The 18,425-nt window shown below is 50.5% G+C and overlaps 1 protein-coding gene across 8 annotated transcripts in view; it reads left to right on the top strand.

Annotated features, from left to right (window-relative positions):
- STX8 (syntaxin 8) overlaps positions 1 to 18,425 on the top strand; it is a 78,848-nt gene that overhangs the window by 37,993 nt on the left and 22,430 nt on the right. For 4 of the 8 annotated variants that reach the window (XM_085240405.1, XM_010721235.4, XM_085240404.1 and 1 more), the window contains exon 7: positions 14,831 to 14,932. In XM_085240405.1, the coding sequence (XP_085096531.1) occupies positions 14,831 to 14,932 (102 nt within the window). Of the gene's footprint in view, positions 1 to 14,830; positions 14,933 to 16,657; positions 17,728 to 17,793; positions 17,922 to 18,425 lie in introns of those variants that run through there. The other 4 variants (XM_085240402.1, XM_085240401.1, XM_085240400.1 and 1 more) reach the window with 2 other exon arrangements.

Genomic DNA, 18,425 nt, shown 5'->3' with positions numbered 1-18,425 from the left:
CACGTCCCTTTGGTAAACAGTGCAGGCTTGTTTATGGTGATAGTTTTGGTGCTGCCATGGCACCGTGTGTTTAAAACTTCCTAAATGTTGTTTTGAAACCATTCCTGTTAGCAAAGGGGGGCCTGAGCAGCACCTCCTGCAACTAATCTGGGGTTTGAGGGGAGGTTCAGGTGATAAAGTAGGCTCGTAGCAGATCCCAAAAATTAGAGATGCAGTTTGATGTCACAGCCATGGAGGAAAGGAACTGAGAGCCACGGCTCTGCCCGACCCAGGGAGCTGCAGGAGAAGGTAGGAGCCTGCAGGATGCTGGCACACAGCCCTGCTGTGCAGATGTGGCTGGAGAGGCTGATAAATCCCTGAATGCTGGGTGGCTGATAGCGATGGAACCAATGGGCATCTCAGCCTTTAATTAAAATCTAACAAAACAACCTTCATGATGAAGATTGTCAGCATTTTGCTGGTAATGGAGGAGATACTAATGAGCCAGGGCAGGAGATGAGCTTCTGGTGGAAGAAAGTTTCAAGGACTCCAGTGATGATGGTAGCTGGGGAAGAACCTCGTGATATGACTTCTTGTGAACTTTGCACTGCTGCAAATACGAGATTAATGGGATTTAAATGGAACAAGCAGAGGCAGAGCACTGGTTCTCAGCAGGTTCCCAGCAGGAGGTGTGCAACTGTTCTGAGAAGCATGACGCCATGGTTTTTATTAGAAGTGTGATGAGCATGTGCAGTATTCTGCAGAAATGTAGAAGGTTGACACGGATCCATTGGTCCCAAAAGGGTGTTATTGGGAATTGCAGACCAGTGTTGATGTCCTTGGCCTAAAGAAGACTGCTCTCGGAGCTGGGAAGTGAGCCAGGCAACAACATCCATATCATCTTGAGTGGATCTGTGCTGGGGATGGGGGATAATGTGCCGTGCACTCCTCTCCTGAACAGGACCAGTGCTACGTTCTGGCTGTCCTGGATTCACAGGGCCTGGATCCCACTGGTGGATGGCAGAGCTCAGCCAGAGGGACGTGTTGTCCCAGTGGCATCGGTCGGTATAGATGAACTGAAGGACGAAATGCACTAAAGCGTGCCATTAAAAACAAACAAACAAAAAGCTCGCTGCAGGCAGTGCTGCTGTCACGCTGTGGGCTTTGGCACGGTGGGCTCACGCAGCCCGGACGTCTCAAGCGAATTGTGCTCAGTGTTGCTGCCGTGCTGTTGGAACACACATTTTTGTGCTTGAGTGCATCAGTGACCAAACATAGCAGGGAAAGAGCAGAACAAATCGCTGAATGCCAGCGCTGCAGAAGCGGGTGTTGCAGTGTGCTGCCTTTGTGTGCCCTGCTCGGAGTGCATCCCTGGGACATTCCTTGCACGCTCCTGGGCACTGCTGCAACCTGCTTGGGGGTGTAACTGCAATGGTGTGCGTGTGGCGGGTGCTGATGTTATGTGAACAGTTGCTCGCTGTCCCGAAATAGTCATCTAATGATTGTATTTAGGGATGTTTCTTCCCTTGATGTACAGGCTGAAGATAAAGGTGCATCGCTTGTGGTCACTAAATAATGCCATATCATGCCGTAGCCAAGCACGTGCCTCCCTTGTAAGCACTGTGACTGCAAGTGAGATGCTTCATGCTTCCTTCAGTGCCCTGGGGGAACGGGTTGCTGCTGAAGGAGGAGTTTGAACTGCTCTGTAAGGAGGGCTGCTGTGGGGCATTCCCCTGCTTAGTGGGAATGGGGTATGCCTGTTTTCCCCAAACCAGTAAGCAGAAAATGAATTAGCTCCTGCTGGTGTTAAGCTGTGCTTATTGCCAGGGACGCAATGGTGGGTTGGTTCTTTTCCTCTTAAATCACTGCAGCCTGGAGAAGCAGAGGCTGGCTGTGTGTACAGCTCTGTCCCGGTGCCCCCACCCGGCTCTCCTGCGGTGTCTCATCCTCACGTCGGTACACTGAAGTTTCCTTGCTCTGAGTTTCTGGAAGCCCCACGCATTTCACTGCTGCTCATTTGAGCGCAGCTCACCCTTTCCTCTAACGAATCTCCAGAGTGCTCCGTGGGGAGAAATTGAAAAAATAACGTGTAAGCTTTAAATAATTTACTATGAGAGTAATTGGGTTTATACGGCAGTTCATAAACCTTTAGCTGGTAAAAATCAAAGTACCTTAATCTGAAAAGCAGATGGGGGGTTGTCAGGGTGAAGGCTTGCAAGGTTTTCAAAGACAAATTGTTTAATTCCTTCACCAGCTAGGAAAATAAATAGCTCTGCTGCTCGATTGGAAACAGAAACATCTCAGAAATGAGGCGTTCTTTGCTTTCAAGCATTGTTCCTTCGACAACAAAGAAATCAAAAGGAACTTAGGAGGAAGATGTGATCTGGTTTATGAGAAATGAAAGGAGAAGGCTCCTAAACCACGTTTTGCTATTCTTCCTGGATTTTCAAGTGCTTTTCCTCTCTCTTTTTGCCCGTGCAAGGCGGCTGTGCTGTGTGAACCGGCGATGCTCGGGGTGTTTGTCGGTCGCTTCCTTCTGTCACAGAGGCGTGAGCCCGGCTGCGCTCTGACTGCACAGCTCTTAGAGCCTCAGAACAGCACATGTGTGCGGCGGGTTGAGAGCTGGGAGCCATGCCCTGCCTGGCAATGAGGGCTGCGTTTGTACCCCCATATGAATGCTGCTCACAGTCGGCCCTACCTCGCCAGCACGTCTCTCCCGAGCGATGGCCGCACTGCAGTGGGGCCGTGGGCTGATGAGATCACCTCTCATCTGTGTATCGTTGTTCGGAAGCGAAAGGGGGGAAAAAAACGACGACGCAAAACAACAAAACTCTCTTTATTTTCCTTTTAATTCGTATTGGACTTCAGAAGCTGGCGTTGTAAGCAGTGTGCTCTGCCCTGTGAGAGCGACAGGTTTTGCTCGAAGCCATTACCTCAGCCAGTAAACATCAGAAAATGAGCACCGACATTGGGTTTGGCCTTCATTTAATGCAGGGTTGGGGCACACCGGGGGGTGCTCAGCAGGGTCCTGTGGTGCTGGGGTTGTGCTGGCCTTTGGTCTACATCCCCAGGTGTGTTTGTTGTCCTCCTTTGGCCAAGAAAATGGGGAAAATTGAAGCGAGAAAGAGCATCTCTGGTAGGTTGACCATTGTGGAAACTGCAGCTGTGAGTGGCTAAGAATGAGGATCTGAGGACCTCCGAGGCTGTGCATATGGTTAGCTGGGGCTGCATGGCCCGGAAGTCTCCAGGCTTGAAACATGTTGGTGGCATGGCTCAGATATGGCCTGTGTGGTGCTTTGGGCCTGCTCAGGGTTGGTCATGGCCGTGTGTCATCTGCCTCTTTGGCAGCACCCAATCCCACAGTGCTACACATGCTGTCCCTCCAATCTTCTTGCAACTGCAGCTGCAGTAGGGTGAGGAAGTTGCTGGAGGTGGGAACACCCAACTTGAGAGACATTTAAAGCAGCCAAACCCACAGCTGATGGTGGCAACAGCCTCTGTGAAGCTGTACTGGACTTTGTAAGTGAGGCGAGGACAGGAAAATAAAGAAGCGGTTCCTGTGATGATGTGAAGTTATGCTCAAATAAATCATCTCCTGGTGGTTGGCGAAGCACCCTGAGAAAAGCAGCGTTTTCTGCCTGGCTCGGCCATGCATTTTTGCATCAGACATTGACACAGCAGCAGAGCAGCTCAGCACACAACGTGTTTGTGGTGTCTGTTCTCTTCTAGGGTCTAGAGTCTGCAGAGTTGGGAAATGGCACCAATGAAGAGTAGGAAAGGGAAGGGAGCTGCTGAGCTGAAGGCTCTGCTCAGTGGAGGTTCCTAAATACTGGGGGTTAATGAGGAGGAGAGTTCTGGTGCTGGGAGGATAGGAGCTGTGATAGGTGAGACTTCGGCATTCTGCTGAAGCTCCCAGGGCAGGGCAGGTGCCTGCAGCTTACAGCTGGAGGAGCAGCAGCTGGCTGTGGGATGCAGTGGGCACTCAGGTGTGAGGCTGGGGAATGACCAGCATAGGGGTCTGCCGGGGCTGCCCTCCTCCCTTCTGCAAGTTTGTCAGGAGCTACTGAACCAATCTGGAGGTGACAGTTTCCTGGATGGCATCATTACCAGTGATGAGGTGTGGAGGCACCACTGCAAATTGGAGTTGAAATAGCAGCCCATGGAGTGGCGACATGGAGAGTCCCTGTTGAAGAAAAAGCTCAAGACAGCAGTCAGCAGGTAAAGTGATGTGTGGGGCCTTGTGGGATAGGAAAGGGGTAATCATAGAGTCATAGAATGGCTTGGGTTAGAAGGGACCCCAAGGATCATCAGATTCCAACCCCCCTGCTACAGGCAGGGCCACCAACCTCCAGATCGGGTAGTAGAGCTGGCTGCCCAGGGCTCCATCCAAGCCTCCTTGGGGGCTTTCCTTCTGAATTTTGAAGTCTGTGCTAGGAGTGTGCGTGCTGCTTGCCACGAGTGTGAGCAGGCTATCTGTAGTGCTGGATGGTGGAGTTGCTGTGTTCTCCAGCTTTGCTCCTTCACCACCTATGTGTTACTCCAATGAAAATACCTGTCACAAAGTGTTGCTGTGTGTCTCCTTTCAGCCTGACAAGAAGCAGGTGAGCAGAAACACTGTGCTGCAGCTGAGTTAGTGATTAGCAACCAGCCTGCTGCCAGGCTGCTCTGCGAGCCGTGAAACCCGATAAGAGCTGGTCCACAGCCCTAAGAGCCGGCATTTCCATGCACAATTACTTCAACTAGGTTTTAATCTTATAATCGTGTCTTTTGTTGAAAGGTCCTGCAGATAGGGGCATGGATGCGCGGGAGGTGGTAGGACAGCAGCACAGAGGTGCCCACAGTGCTGATAGCAGCAGTGCTCTCACCCCATGTTTTCTCCTTAGGTGTGCTTGCTTTAGTTTGGAGCAAAAGTGGTGTGTGCTCTTGTTCGTTTAGGAAGCAGACAGGAAGGAGGAGGAGGGATCTGCCGAGGTGCTCAGGGTGAGGGTGCAGCCGAGCTCACAGTGCAGGGGTCAGGAAACCAGAGCTGAGGGAACAAAGTAATCTGCAGAGCCCAAAACAAAGCTCCGAATTGTGCTCTTGGTAGGAAGAGAGATTTAATAAAGTGCTTCAGGAGAAAGCGTAAGAAATAATTGAGTTGGACTGCAGGGTGTTTTGTGAACGGAGCGCTGACACGAGAGTTAACCAGCCGGCTGTGGTCACCCAGCTGTCTGCTGGGGACGGGCTGCTCTGACTGCAGGCTCCTCGGGAGCCCAGCTCAGCCTTTTTCACTCTAAAATGAATGAATGAATAAATAAATAAATAATTGCAAAAATGGAATTTGCTTTTTAGCAGCTCATCTACAAGTCTGAATGAATAAATGGTGCAATGTTCAATAAGTGTTGTGTTCACGCTGTACTACATTAGCTGAGATGCTTCAGTGGTGTGCAGTTATCCTGGTGAGACTGATACTTCTGTTTATGTTTTTACCATTCTACACCCTTTTGACACAATGCCATCTGTGTTGCTGAAGTTTTGCTTTCCACTGAGATGTGGCTATAAGAGTTTCATTCTCTGGAGCTCTTTTTGCTTTCCTTCCGCTTTCTGACAGTTTTCCTATCAGAGCCATGAGAAATGGCAGCTCAAGGACCTTGGCTCTATTGGAGTTTGAAGGGATGAGGCATTGACCCCTCTAAAGGCTGCAGTTTTCTCAAGACATTTGGTGGTGGCTGTAGAGGTCAACCTGCACAATCTACCCGTGGAACTGGGGGTGTCTCTCTGTGGGCTTTTGTGTTTCATAGGAAGAGATAGGTAAGGACACCTGGCTCTGTTGGGCAGTGGGATTCGTTTCCCAAGTTGTCCTGGGACTCTCTGCATTGTTTGGGCTTTTTTTGTTTGCTTTCCTGCTGAACTGGGCCCGGGGTTAATGCTGAGTTGCTGTTGCCCTGACAAGTTCTCTTCTTGGAGATTTACAGCTCGGCCGCTTTAATTCGCCAAGCTAATGCTTTGGAATGCAGGTTGACAGTCCAGATGTGAAACCTTTCTCCTTAGAAAGAAAACAAAGGATTAAATGTGTTTTAAGAGGGTTTGAAAAAATAATTTAAGATTGAGGCCCAGAGCCTCACATCTGAAGTCTTAAAATACTGCTGCTAGCAGCCAGGCTCAGCTTCAAGATCCAGGGACTTAAAAGCGTGTCATCGTTGGCCAGGGTGCAGGTAGCATTTTGGTGTTTAGTGCACCTGTTTCTGCACATGGAAAATGCTTCATAAACTCAAATAATCAAATCTTTGCAGAAATAGTGCAGGAAAGGGATGGTTGTGGTGTTGTTTCTGCTCCAACGGTGAATGCAGCTTTGCAGCGATGGGTGGAGAATGGTGAGGGCTCGCTTGGAACTGAGTCCCGACTTCCCATATTAATTGATGAAGGTGCTGATTGTGCTGCCTCTTTCTTTCTGATTTGACAAACTGACCCCTGCACAGTCTTCAGAAGGGACCTGCAGATGGGCTTATCCTTGTTCCCAGGGTTCTCCTGCTCGCTGGAAGGTCCAGGTGGTGCAAGGCGACTGCAGCGGCTGTTCATCAGCATCCGCAGCACAGGGTATAGGGAATCTCTAAAGCATGAACAAATTGGGAAAGGGTATAATGGTGTGCAAAACATTTTCTTTTTTTTTTTTGTAGTGCGAGGCATAATGGCCCCGGCCAGGCCATTGAATCCAATCCTTTGTGCTCAGGAAGATTTGTACAATGCATCTATCAATTAATATCCTTTTGGATTTCAGAATTATTTGGGTTGGAAATGATCCAGCAAGCATTCATTGTCCTTTTAAAGAAAAGATGAAAACATCTATCACTTTCTCCCAGCCCATATGGAAAGATCAGACCTTAGGAGCCCCTACTACCAGATGTCCTAAAGCAGAGCTCCTCGCCTCCCAAGTCAGAAAGGGCAGATCCTACAGGGCAGGGCTTGCTTGGCTGCAGGAGGAGTATAATGAGGCAGAGAGCAGGGCTCGGCGTTGTGATTTATTAAAACTGGGGCTGCAAAGTGAAACAGCGTGTTGGTTTTAACTGGGAGACAGATAACCCGTTGGTGTTCCCTTCTGATCAGGCTTAGGAGGCCCCTGCAGACCCTGGGTTTAGAAATAATGGAGGCAGGTCTGTGCTCTGCAGGTATCCATCCTTGTCAGGGAGAGCACTGCTCTGCGCCGTGCCGTGGGGCAGCTGCTGGGCACGAGTGTGCTGAGAAATGGCATTAACAAATAGCAAAAACTCCTTCAGGCTTTTCCTTATCTTTCACACCTTTCCTGGTACCAGTACTTTTTCTAAAAGAAACAAACAAATGAGATGTAAATTAAGTAATTAGAAATAATGACTTACACAATGCACGCACAGTTATTTCCTTGCACTCGGTGCAGGAAGGCACTGTGCTGGCCTGCAAACAGCCAGCTCTGCAAACAGCTGCAAAAGCGGCACAGTAAGCAGCAGTAATCTCTTCGGTTTGATAAACTGTATATTTGTGCAGCTTGATAAAGTGGAGGCTTAAGGTTTCCTTCCTGCACTGGAGTTGGTCACGCAGGAATTCAGAAGTCGTGTAGGGAGGTGAAAGCAGCATTTAGCCACGGTGCTGTGAAGTGTCCTCTAGGCACGCTGCGGAGTGGCACCGAGCCCTCTGCTGTCTGCAGCTTGTGCCAATTAATCACTCCTGGCCCTTGTAACGGATGAACCGGGGGAAGGAGAAGGCCGTGGAGGAGCAGCTGGGTGAGGGCTCCTCTGTGCAGCAGGCTCCCCTGGCTCGGCACAAACCCGTGGGCATGTGGCCACGCCAAACACACTGCTCGGTCACAGCCACATCTGCAGGAATCCATGGGAGGCATGGGGAGAGTTGGCCTGCTTCTGGCTGCAAGGAAGGGGGAAGGAAGCAAAGCATGAGCTGGGACTCAGCGCTGTCAGGTCACCTTATCTGGGGAAGTTGTTCTTCCACCCTCCTTGTTGTTTTAAGCACTTCTGGAAGCAAGCAGAGCTTTTTCCATGGTTACAGACGTGGAGTTTTTGAGCTATCCGTTCCAGAAACGTTTTTCAAGTGTTGCACCTGTCTCAGGTGAGAAGGAGCAGGAGGAATGCTGCAGCAACGTTGCAGTGAATATTGTTGCCCTGCAGCTCAGCTGGTTCCTGGTACCCGTTAGCTGCTGCGTCCCCATTGCTAATTGCCTCCATTCAGCACTGATTTCAGAGGAGCCCGATGAAGTGTGTCAGCAGGAGATGAGTCCCAGGTGCCTGGACTGACCTGAGCTCCATCAGCTGCTTCCAATACTGTGGCCATGAAGCACTTGCAAGTTTGCTGGTTCCTCCTGTGATTGATAGACCAATTCTGAAGTGTCTTTCCTCCTTGTTAGTGATCTGAGAGGATAATGCCATGCAGCTGGCCGCAGCATGACGCCCTTGTGCTGGATGCTGTGATGCTCGGTTGGCTTGGTCCCAGCACCAATGGCTGCTAAAATGGCAGTTTTGTTTTATAGCATATTTTAGTGTAAAGAAGCAAACAGAGCCTTCCTTCTTCTGGGGGTGAAGACGAGTGGCTGTGCAAAAGCTGTGGTGTGGCCGCGTCCTTCACGCTGGGTGCCATGAGCTCACTGTCCTGTGCTCAGAAAATGAATGGAATTGGAAGGGAAGGAACCTGCAGTGCTTAACCCCATCCCTAAAGTCAGCATCACATCAACACGTTGAGCGGTATTCCCTTTTGGCTCCTCAAGTTGCACTCCATGTAATAGGCTTTTGGTCTCTACTACACCACTGGTCATTTTTTCCAGTCTCCCTTAATCTGCTTCAAAATGCAGAGCGCCTCATATCCAGTTGTTAAAGAACTCTCATTTTTGGGACTGTGGCAGCCATGAAGTGTTTCACTAACTTTTAAGCCTTGAAAATTGTGGCAGGTTGGAAGCAATGCTGGAGTTAACACTTGGGGAATGGCTCAGCTGTGTGTCTTGGACACAGCCTCCTTGAGTTTGTGCAGGGCTAGCTGCCTGCATCCTGCTGGGCACCACAGCCTGCGAATGGCTCCTATTGGAGTAGAGCCATAGAATCATAGAATGGGATGGGTTGAGAAGGACCTCGAAGCTCCTGCAGCAGCAAGCAGCCTTGCAGAGATACAGGCAGCAAATGGGCACTGGTGTGCAAGGCAGCACTTGGGTTTGCCTGGCAGCAGCACGAGGCAAGCAGCTCCTCCTTCTGCCCAGGTCATCATAGAATCACAGAATGGCCTGGGTTGAAAAGCACCACAATGATCATCTTATTTCAACGCCCTGCTGTGTGCAGGTCACCAACCAGCAGCCCAGGCTGCCCAGAGCCACATCCAGGCTGGCCTTGAATGCCTGCAGGGATGGGGCATCCACAGCCTCCTTGGGCAACCTGTTCAGTGCCTCACCACCTCTGGATGGAAAACCAATTCCCTGCTCTTCCCCCAGGAACACTGGCCCCGGCCATTTATAATTGCTTCTCTAAGCTGTGTTAGAGCTGGGGCTGTTTTGCAGCATGTTGTGAGAAACGAGCTTTGGGAAACTCAGGACACCCCACTGCTGGGGTCATCCATCTGCATGGGGTGGCCCTTTGTGGGGTTCTCCTGTTGCCCCATTGCTCTGTGGGTTGCCTCCAGGCAGCGCAGCAGAAGGTGGCAGTTGTACAGAAGTCCTGAATGCAGCGTTTTAAAAATTGTGCTTAGGTTTTGGATCAGGGGAAAATAAACAAGAGCAGAGCTGGAATTAGCTTCTGTCCTTACATGCCATGCTGTGGGCTTCCACAAAACAAACCTGCCACAACAGGAGACGTGTTTTGGTTGGCAGGCTGTTGTATGAATGTGAGCAGCTTCCAGCACTGCTGTGCTCTGGGCTTTCCTAGAGATGCCCAGTTTATGGCCGTTGTTTGGTTCTCGAGTGGTCTGACTTTCTGCTCAAAGCTAAGTCTGTCAAAAAGCAGTTCATGGCATTGTCCTTGCGACCTACAACTCTGCTGGAAGAGCTGAGAGTGTGGCCTATACATCTTCACCTCTATATAGCTGGAGTGCTCAGATAAACCACAGGATGATGGCAATTCCCGTGGGGCAGTGCGTGCTGCAGGGATGGCTGGCAGCACTCAGCAGTGCTGCACTGAGTGACCGTGCTGGTCAGCCTTGAACACGGTGAGTGAAGGGAATGGTATCTTCGAGAACCACAGAGTCAGTGAGATGGGAAAAGATCTCCAAGATCATCCAGTCCAACTGTCCATCTGCACCAGTATTGCCCACATCTCTCAGTGCCACGTGTCCATGCTTCTTGAACACCCCAGGGACAGTGACCCCACCACCTCCCTGTGCCAATGCATCACCACTCTTTCTGAGAAGAAATTGTTCTAATATCCAACCTGAACCTCCCTGGTACAACTTTAGGCCATACAAGCTGGGAAGAAAAGGGAGGAACAGATGACCTGGAGATGCTTTTGCTGAAGGAGACTTATCTCCTTCCAGATAACTGGCAGAGGATGCTGCAAGAGCTCTATCACATCCACAGAGTTACTGCCTGCCTTATATCACTGCAAGTTCTCAACACATCTGGGCTGAGAACGCTTCCAGTAACATTAAAGTGCACTGTTTTGGTTGGCACACTGACACGGTGGTATATGCCAATTAGTAATGGCTCTTGGAAAGGGGCTGCTCGCAAACTCGCCCCAAACTATTCCCCAGAGAAATTATTCAATTAAGTACAACTAAAATTAATGTCCATGGGTTTTGTTCTAATAAAACAAAATAAGCAGCTGGAAAAGGGAAAACTTCTCAGTGTGTGCTTTTAAAATAACTCTCACTAATAACTGTTTGCTGGAATCAGTGCTGCTGGTTGTTTTCTGTGCTGCTCTTTGTGAAAAGCCCGGTGAGCACTTCTGCAGCTGACCTGGCCTGGAGCTGCTCCTGCTCACGGGGGTGCAATTCCAAACCATGGCTGCCTTCAAGAGGATGAGGTGCTGTGTTTGGCTGGACACAGAGACAACTTTCCCCTTCCCTTTTCCTTCCCCTTTCCTTCCTTTCTCTTCTCTTCCCCTCCCTTCCCCTTCCTCTCTCCTTTTCCTCCCCCCTCCCCTTCCTCTTCCCCTTCCCTTTTAGTTCCTCTTTCTTTCCCCCTTCTTTCTCTTCCCCTTCTCGTCCCCTTCTCATCCCCTTCCCCTCTTCCCCATGGCTCATTACAAATCCATCCCTCCTGGGATGAAGAGCCCTTCAGAACCCAGCTGGCCCAGACACCATCAAACCCCTGGAAATTAGCAGAGCAGCAGAAAGCTGAAATGTAAATAGGAACGCATTGGTTTGCTCCTTTTAGAGAAGTATTTTATGAAGTTCTGCCAAAGCACAGATGAAATATCATCGGTTGAGCTGGGAAAGGTGGGTGAGGGCTCATCCTGGAAGCAGGCTCCATGGGAAGCAACAGTGTCCTGGAGTAGTGCAGGGCAGAGGTTGGTGTGAGGGCAGTGATTTGGGGTTCCTGGAGCTGAGCAGAGAGCTGCACGCATTGCAGACCTCAAAAACCAGGTGCTGTCTGCAGAGGTGCAGAGAAATTCCCATTCCTGGTGCTGTGGTTGTCACTCTTTCTCTCCTTTCAGTCTGCCTTGACGTTGCAGCTGGCACATCGCACAAAGGTGCTTTGGGTTTCTGATGTGCTTCCATTACTTGTAATCTTCACTTCATACCGCTGGCATCTTGAACAATGCTTGCTTTCCTATTACCATGTAATTATGGGGTTTGGACATACAGAGGTTGGTGTTCAATATATGATTCATTTCTTTGGTATTTACCTCCTCCTGAAGCACTGAGACCTGATGGAGGGAGAAAGGCTGCTTGGCTGCTGCACTGAATTCCAGCCTTATTGTAGGCTTCTTTTTTTTTTTTTTTTTTTGCATAGCATAAAATGTTATGGCTTCAGCTCTCCCTGTGTTTTTCTTGAGGCTGACTGCAGTCTTCCAATACTCACAGTGGGATATACCACGGAGATGGGTTACTCATTGATAAATGCTATTGAACAGTCTGTACTTGTGAACCCACCAAAGAAAGCTCTGGGAAGGAGAAGTTTGGCCATTCACGCTGCTCCACAGAGCACAGACCCCAGGCCGAGTGTGTTTCCCTCTGTGCTCCTTTGGTGCCTGGCTTTTGGGTTCCCTACAACGCAGACAGCGAGTGTGACCCAAAGGAGGGGTCACCAAAATCAAATGAAGCATTTTAGGTTTTTTAGATAAAGCAGAATATCATGTAAAACCACGTGTGAGGGCAGGAAGGAAGGGAGCCTGGTTCTCCCCATGGGAGGAGGTGTTCCTCCTGTGCAGGGCAGGGAGATGCTGCAGCATTCTGCTGCTCCTGGCTGCTGAGCTCGGAACATAGGCCCCCAAAAGTCAAATATTTCAGAATATATGCCTCCAAAGGTCTAATATTTCAAAATATAGCAACCTACTCTGTCTTACCACTGCTTGCTTTGCTGTTTCCTTTGCCCACAGATGCACTGCTTGGGGCTGCAGCTCCTGGCCATGAAGGGCAGAACAGCTGTGGCTTTGTCTGGTTGATGGATTCAGGATCCTGGCTCTGGGAGTGCTGTTACTTTGCTGAATAACGTCTACTGCTGTAGCCTTAATATTCACAATCACTTGAGCACTTGGTCCCAGAGCACAGGTACCCATGCTCCACCTGCAGCAGCCATGGGATTCCTGCTGCTCACTACTGCAATGCCAGGCTCGTGCCAGAGGTTTTGCTTCCTGCCTTGGGATCCCTGTAGGGCTGTGCCTATGCCTGTGCCAGTGGTTTCCGTCTGGTTTGGAGTGCAGTGTGACAGAAATGTCCTCTGTGTGGTCATTGGCAGCCTGTCAGCCCTCAGCCTGCTTCCCTGCTCCCTCGCAGAGGGGAAGCCTCGCTCCTTTGCTTTCCTCACTTTTCTGCCTATTTTTATTTTATTGCGTGGTCAGGTGAATGGGAGCTAATAGAAGAATTTCCATCCCAAAGGTGATTCTTGCAGAGGAGCTGTGGGTTACGCCAAGGAGCAGTACTGAGAGCCACCAAAGGTCTTCAGTGCTCTTATGACATTCCTAGCTGGGGGTTTGCTCTGGCAGAGTCTGCCTGCCTGAGAATCCATCACTGCTTCTGCATAGCCTGCGTTCCCGTTGCCTTCCCTTGGCTTTGTAGCAGGCAAGAATCCTTTAATCTCCATGCGGATGGGCAGGGCAGGGCTGGCTGTGGTGCCAGTGCTGTGCTGCTGGGTGCTGAGCCTGGGGCAGGAGCAGCCTGCAGGTGGGTCTGCTCCAGGCACGGTCCCCGCTGAGACCCTTTGGGCTTGGAAGTGACAGAAAGCGTTCCTGTGTGCATCTGTGATCATTTAGCTGTGGTTTGTGTGCCAGGATGTTTTCCAAGGAGGGTCTGGTCGGAGCTGGCAAGGGAAAGGCTCTCATTTCCCAGGCGTGCTTATCGTGCTGTCCTTGGCGGCGATGGGAACTTTCAGCACTTCTTTTCACTCGGAGGCAGCCGCGGCAGCCGCCCCGCAGGCAGAGCTGAGCTGGTTTTCCCATTGTGCTGAATCACACGCAACAGATAAAGTTTCCTCAAAATGTTGTTGCCCTGCGGATGAGGGACTTGAGAAAGTTGGGTGGGAGTGAAGGAGGATGAACACCTGAACCGGGAACTGGGCACGGGAGATGCTGCAGCTCCGTGGGGCAGGCTGGAGGGGCGTTCTTGGGAGGACTGTGCTTAATTCTCTTAACTCTCCGGGAGAGTAAAACATGCTTGAAATTTCCTCTGACTTCAGCATGGTGTGCAGCTGTTGGAGCAGGAGCTGCAAAGTTGGTGCTGCACTGTGGTTGCATCCCTTGTGACATGAGGTCCACAACTGGAGCTGCCAGCAGGGTTTGGAAGCACGAGGGGGGTCCCATCAGTGCCATCGCCTTGCTCCTGCATAGCTGTCTGCAAGGTCAGGTTTGAAGGAGCACAGAATAACCTGCTCCAAAGAGACAGACGAGACTCACTAGGACAGCGATCAATAGCAGGGAAGGTGCTGGGTGTGTAACCAGAGGAAAGCATTTTGCAATAGCATTCAGTTTGTGGCTGCTGTCCTCCTCTCGATTTTTCACGCACACAAAATCATTCCTACCTGCAGATAGAAAACCACCCAAACGCTGTGGGTTTGTGCTCCCAGGAACAAGCACCACCTGCATATTGCAACTTGATTTAAGCATCGCAGTCAGCAAGAAGGAAATTTGGTGCCCCAGTGTGGCTTTTCATTTTACAAGTTCAGAAAACCCCAGTCAATCAGCCCACCAGGCTCTTGTTCTGAGCCCTTACCCAGACCTGTTCCTGTGACACAAACAAAGTTGTTAGGTGCGTGAGGTGGGTTGCCTTGAAATTTCCTTTCCCCTCTCTTAGAAATGGATGTAGGGGAAATTTTGCTCACTTTCCTTTCCCCTAAGGACCATCTGGGCTGCAGGCAGCGCTGCCATTCCACTTCCAATCAGTGGAACAGTGTGAGGCTTGCACTGCATCCTCCCCTACTGCTTGATTGGCATCTCACCAAGTGCTCCCAAAAGCATCTAGGAAGACAGCGCTTCTCATTGCAATGACTGCAAAGCAGCCAAGTGAGCTCTGAGTGCTGAGATGCTGTCTTCCAGGGACTGAGAGTTCAGATTTCCCATCCTCCCATACTGGATGGCCGGTCTTGCTGTAGCTTTGTCCCTTCCAGCTGAATCTGAAGCTGCAGTCTCTTGCCTGGCATTGCCCACCCCTCACATTGTGGTGCTCTGTCGGGCTGGGAAGCTGAGGGGTGCAGCTGCTTTCCCTGTTGGAGCCTCAGGCCTCAGGGGCTCGGGTTAATGCTGTGTTTCTCTTTCCCCAGAGATCATCGATGACCTCACGAACCTGGTGGAGAACACGGACAGCAAGCTTCGCACTCAGACACGGCACGTGAAGATGGTGGACAGAAAGTCAACGTCCTGCGGTAGGAAATGAGCACAAATCCCATGCTGCTACTAAATGGCAATGGCACAAGTCATGCCCTGAGGCTGTGTGCTGTGCTTCTCCCAAGGAAGATTTCCTACGAAGGGAGGAAGCCATCTCTCCATCCTCTGTGTGCCTTCAGCCAGTGCTGCAGGCTCTGTGTGTGTTGGTACTGTTAGCTTCCCTGCGCCATTTCGCTCTGGTGTTGCACAATGTTCTGATGGGATATTGTAGAACGGTGTGAAATTAGTGTGGTCCATGTTAATGAGGTTTAAAAACTTGCTAGCTACCAGAAAGAAGAAATAGTCGCAGCAGGGAGTGGTGCCGCAGGGCGTTCCTGGTGGTGTCCTGCAGGAATGTGTCCCAACCCAATGGCACTCGGAGCTGCCAGACGTGAAATCCTCACTTGTGACACTTCAAGTTGCATGCAGGCGAGCAGAGCTCCGCCAGGCTGCCTGTTTCATAGCCAAAGCAAGGCAGTGCTTTTCCCATCAGTGAGAGCAGGTTCTGCGTACAGGTTGCAGTGGCAGAAAACACGCTGGCTTGGCCACAAGCTGGGTGAAGCGGAGCTTTCTACCTTGGGGAGCTTCTGTTCTGTGCTGTGACATCGCAGAGGCAGCAGTGAGGGCACCAGCTCAGCTGCAGGGAGGTGTCCCTCAGGCACCGAGGGTGTATTTGAGGGATTGATGTGCTTCTCCATCACGTTTAGCTTGTTGTAAGCTTGGCTGGTGCAAATTGAAATCTCTGGTCTCTTCTAGAGGTTAAAGTGAACTCATCAGGGGCGCTTGTCACCTGTTTCTCATATTCCAACTACAGGCAGAGCTGAAGATGTGTCTGCAGAGTTCATGACTGATCGTTTGTTTCAGATCTCTAATGCTGACTCAAGATCGATTTGATTTAAAAATAATTGCACTTGGATGATGTCAAGTGCCCTGTGCAGCCATTTCTGCACCTGCACCCACAGTGGGACAGGAGGCTGTCTGCAGGGAATGGCTTCTGCATGTTGGGCGTTTCTCCCCCTTTCTGGGCTCTTAATGCAAATGCAGAGCCCAACAATGCTGCTAGATAATGAGCCTGTCTCTTTAACTCTAAAGGCCATGCGGGCTGTGCTGGGGAATTCAAGAGGAGGAGGAGGAGGGAGAGATGAAGGCTGGGAGGATCCCAGGCTGGATGCCTTGGGGGTGACCTCTCTCACCCTTTCTGCATTGAAAAACATTTTTCTTTAAAGGCTGGTGAGAAATGATGCCTCTTGTGTCTGCTTTGTCTGCTCCAATAGGTCTTCCTGTGTTTGCATAACAATTTGGATATGTGTGAACACTATGTTGCCTGGAGTAGCTGTTTTACCCTGCCTAAAAATGAGTTTCAGAACAGTAAAGCTGGAAGATGCAGGCTTTGATGGCACACTTCCCGTCCCTTTTCCACCCTTAAACCAGCAATTTTCAGTGCCAGGCATATGAAGTCCAGAAAATCCCTCCACATACATAAGATTATTTCTTGAACAAAGCCGAGCAGCAGGAAGATCTGCCAGGTGACTTCTCAGAGTGCATTTCTCCACTAACACTGTTTAAATTGATGAAGCCATCAGTAACTTTTGGTTTCTGCACTGCACAGCAATACTATGCTCAGTCCTGCTCCCCACATCTATCACCCAGATCTGTGCTGCTCCAGTGTCTTTTCCTGTGTCTCCTCACTTGAAATCTTCACGTCTTTTTCTTTCTTTCCCCAGTGAGTGGATGTATTGGAGCAATGGGCTGTGGATCCAAGCAGAGCACTCTGGCATGAGCAGTGGAATAATCACCCTTTTATGAGCAGGAATGTAACACATTAATGGGCGTTCTTTGTTAGCAGCCAGTATAATAATAAAATCAAAGTATTGCTGATGAAATCCAATTCCCATCAATATTTCAATGTCTTGCTCTCATGCAAGCACCACTTGAGGCTTTGGGGCAGATTTGGGGATGGGTGTGACATCCTCCAGAGCAGGGAGCACCGACCTGGAGCTGCAGCCCAGCCCCACGCTCCCGGCTGGAGCCTCCAGGTTGTCTGATGCCTTGTTGCATTTGCAACTTATTTGCAGTGACATTTCTCTGAGCTGTTGACAGTCTCACCCTGGGACGCTGCCCACGGAGGCTGACCAGCATCTCCCTTGGTGTTCCCGGGCAGCCCTGCGCTGGTGGCAGTGGAAGTCCCATTGATTGCAGTGCAAGAATGGCTGTGGAATAGTTTATGTGCCACATTTATGAAATTATTGCTGAAAATCATCAGTCATCTGCAGGCAAATGCTTGCACTCTGCTTGGCATTGTTTCATTTCCTTTCAGCGTCTGCTGGGCATTGAGAAGGGACCTTAGGGCGCACATATTGCTGAGAGTTCCAAAACTCATCTGCAGCTTTCACCAAACCGTACGCACAGTCATCCATCAGATGCTGGGCTGCCTGCTCCAGGCCTGGCTGTGCCATCTGAGCCGTTTTACCAACCAAACTTTGGGTTTGTCTGCCTGTCCCCGTGTTCTCCCAGTTCCTTTGTACCCAGTACCTTTGGGGTTTGTTGTGCAGAACAACGCTCGTTAATCATTTCTCAATAACGTTTTTATTAGAAGCTTCAACCCTCAGGATGTCCTCTGAAGAACTGCATTTAAAAATAAACAAATAGAAGTATAATAACAAACAACTGGCAGTGTGATTCAAGTTGAGGTGCTGGGGGAAAAACAAATGTGCCCCAAACAAACCCTGAGCTGAACAAACCTGATGACGTGGCACACGGCTCTGTCCCTTCACACTGCAATCCCCTCAAATCCCTCCGTAGTTTTGTTTTTTCTTGGTAGAGGTAGCCCAGCTGTGATCTCATCCATTCCTGTTCCTAGGAGGAAAAAATGTGTGGAGAGGAAAAGGACCGCCCCGACTGCTGCTGTCAGTGCTCCCAGCCCCGGGCTGCATCCTGTGCAGCACTGAGTCTCCCTTGGCTCCAGCATCGGCTCCCACCTGCAGCACGGTACCTCGGCACCCCCCATGTCTGTACACAGCACACAGATTACAGCTCCCATCCATCTCCTTTTCCCCTGCTCCACCAGATGGCAATGCAATCCAGCCGCCTCCCGCTGCCCCCATCCCGCAGCCCCTGCAGCACTGCGGCAGCTCCTGGCCCTGAGCTTATCCCCCATCACCCCAATACCCGAGTGAACTCAGAGTGAGTTCTCAGGAGGTCTCGTAGTTTTAAAGCAGGATACCCAGACCGTACGAGGTTTCCTCTAAAGAACCGTGATTCATGCATGCCGGGCCTCCCCTGCCGCCCTGCTCTAATTACTGATTTTTGCCATGGGTTTAATTTGCAGTCAGGGCTATGGAAGCAGTTGCTGGGGTTTGTTCCCCTGACATGCACCGTGTGCTCACAGGAACAAGTGCTGTCCTTTTTTTGGAGCGTTGCAGTCGGTGCCATGAGGTCAGCCTTTCCTGCCCGCTCCTTTCTGGGATTCCTCCCCCCTGCAGCGGCTCAGAG

The sequence above is a fragment of the Meleagris gallopavo genome, chromosome 20 (assembly GCF_905368555.1).
Source record: "Meleagris gallopavo chromosome 20, MGAL_WU_HG_1.1, whole genome shotgun sequence".
Classification (NCBI taxonomy): Eukaryota; Metazoa; Chordata; class Aves; order Galliformes; family Phasianidae; genus Meleagris; species Meleagris gallopavo.
Note: the sequence above shows the minus strand (reverse complement) of the source record. Positions and strands in the feature narration are given on the sequence as shown.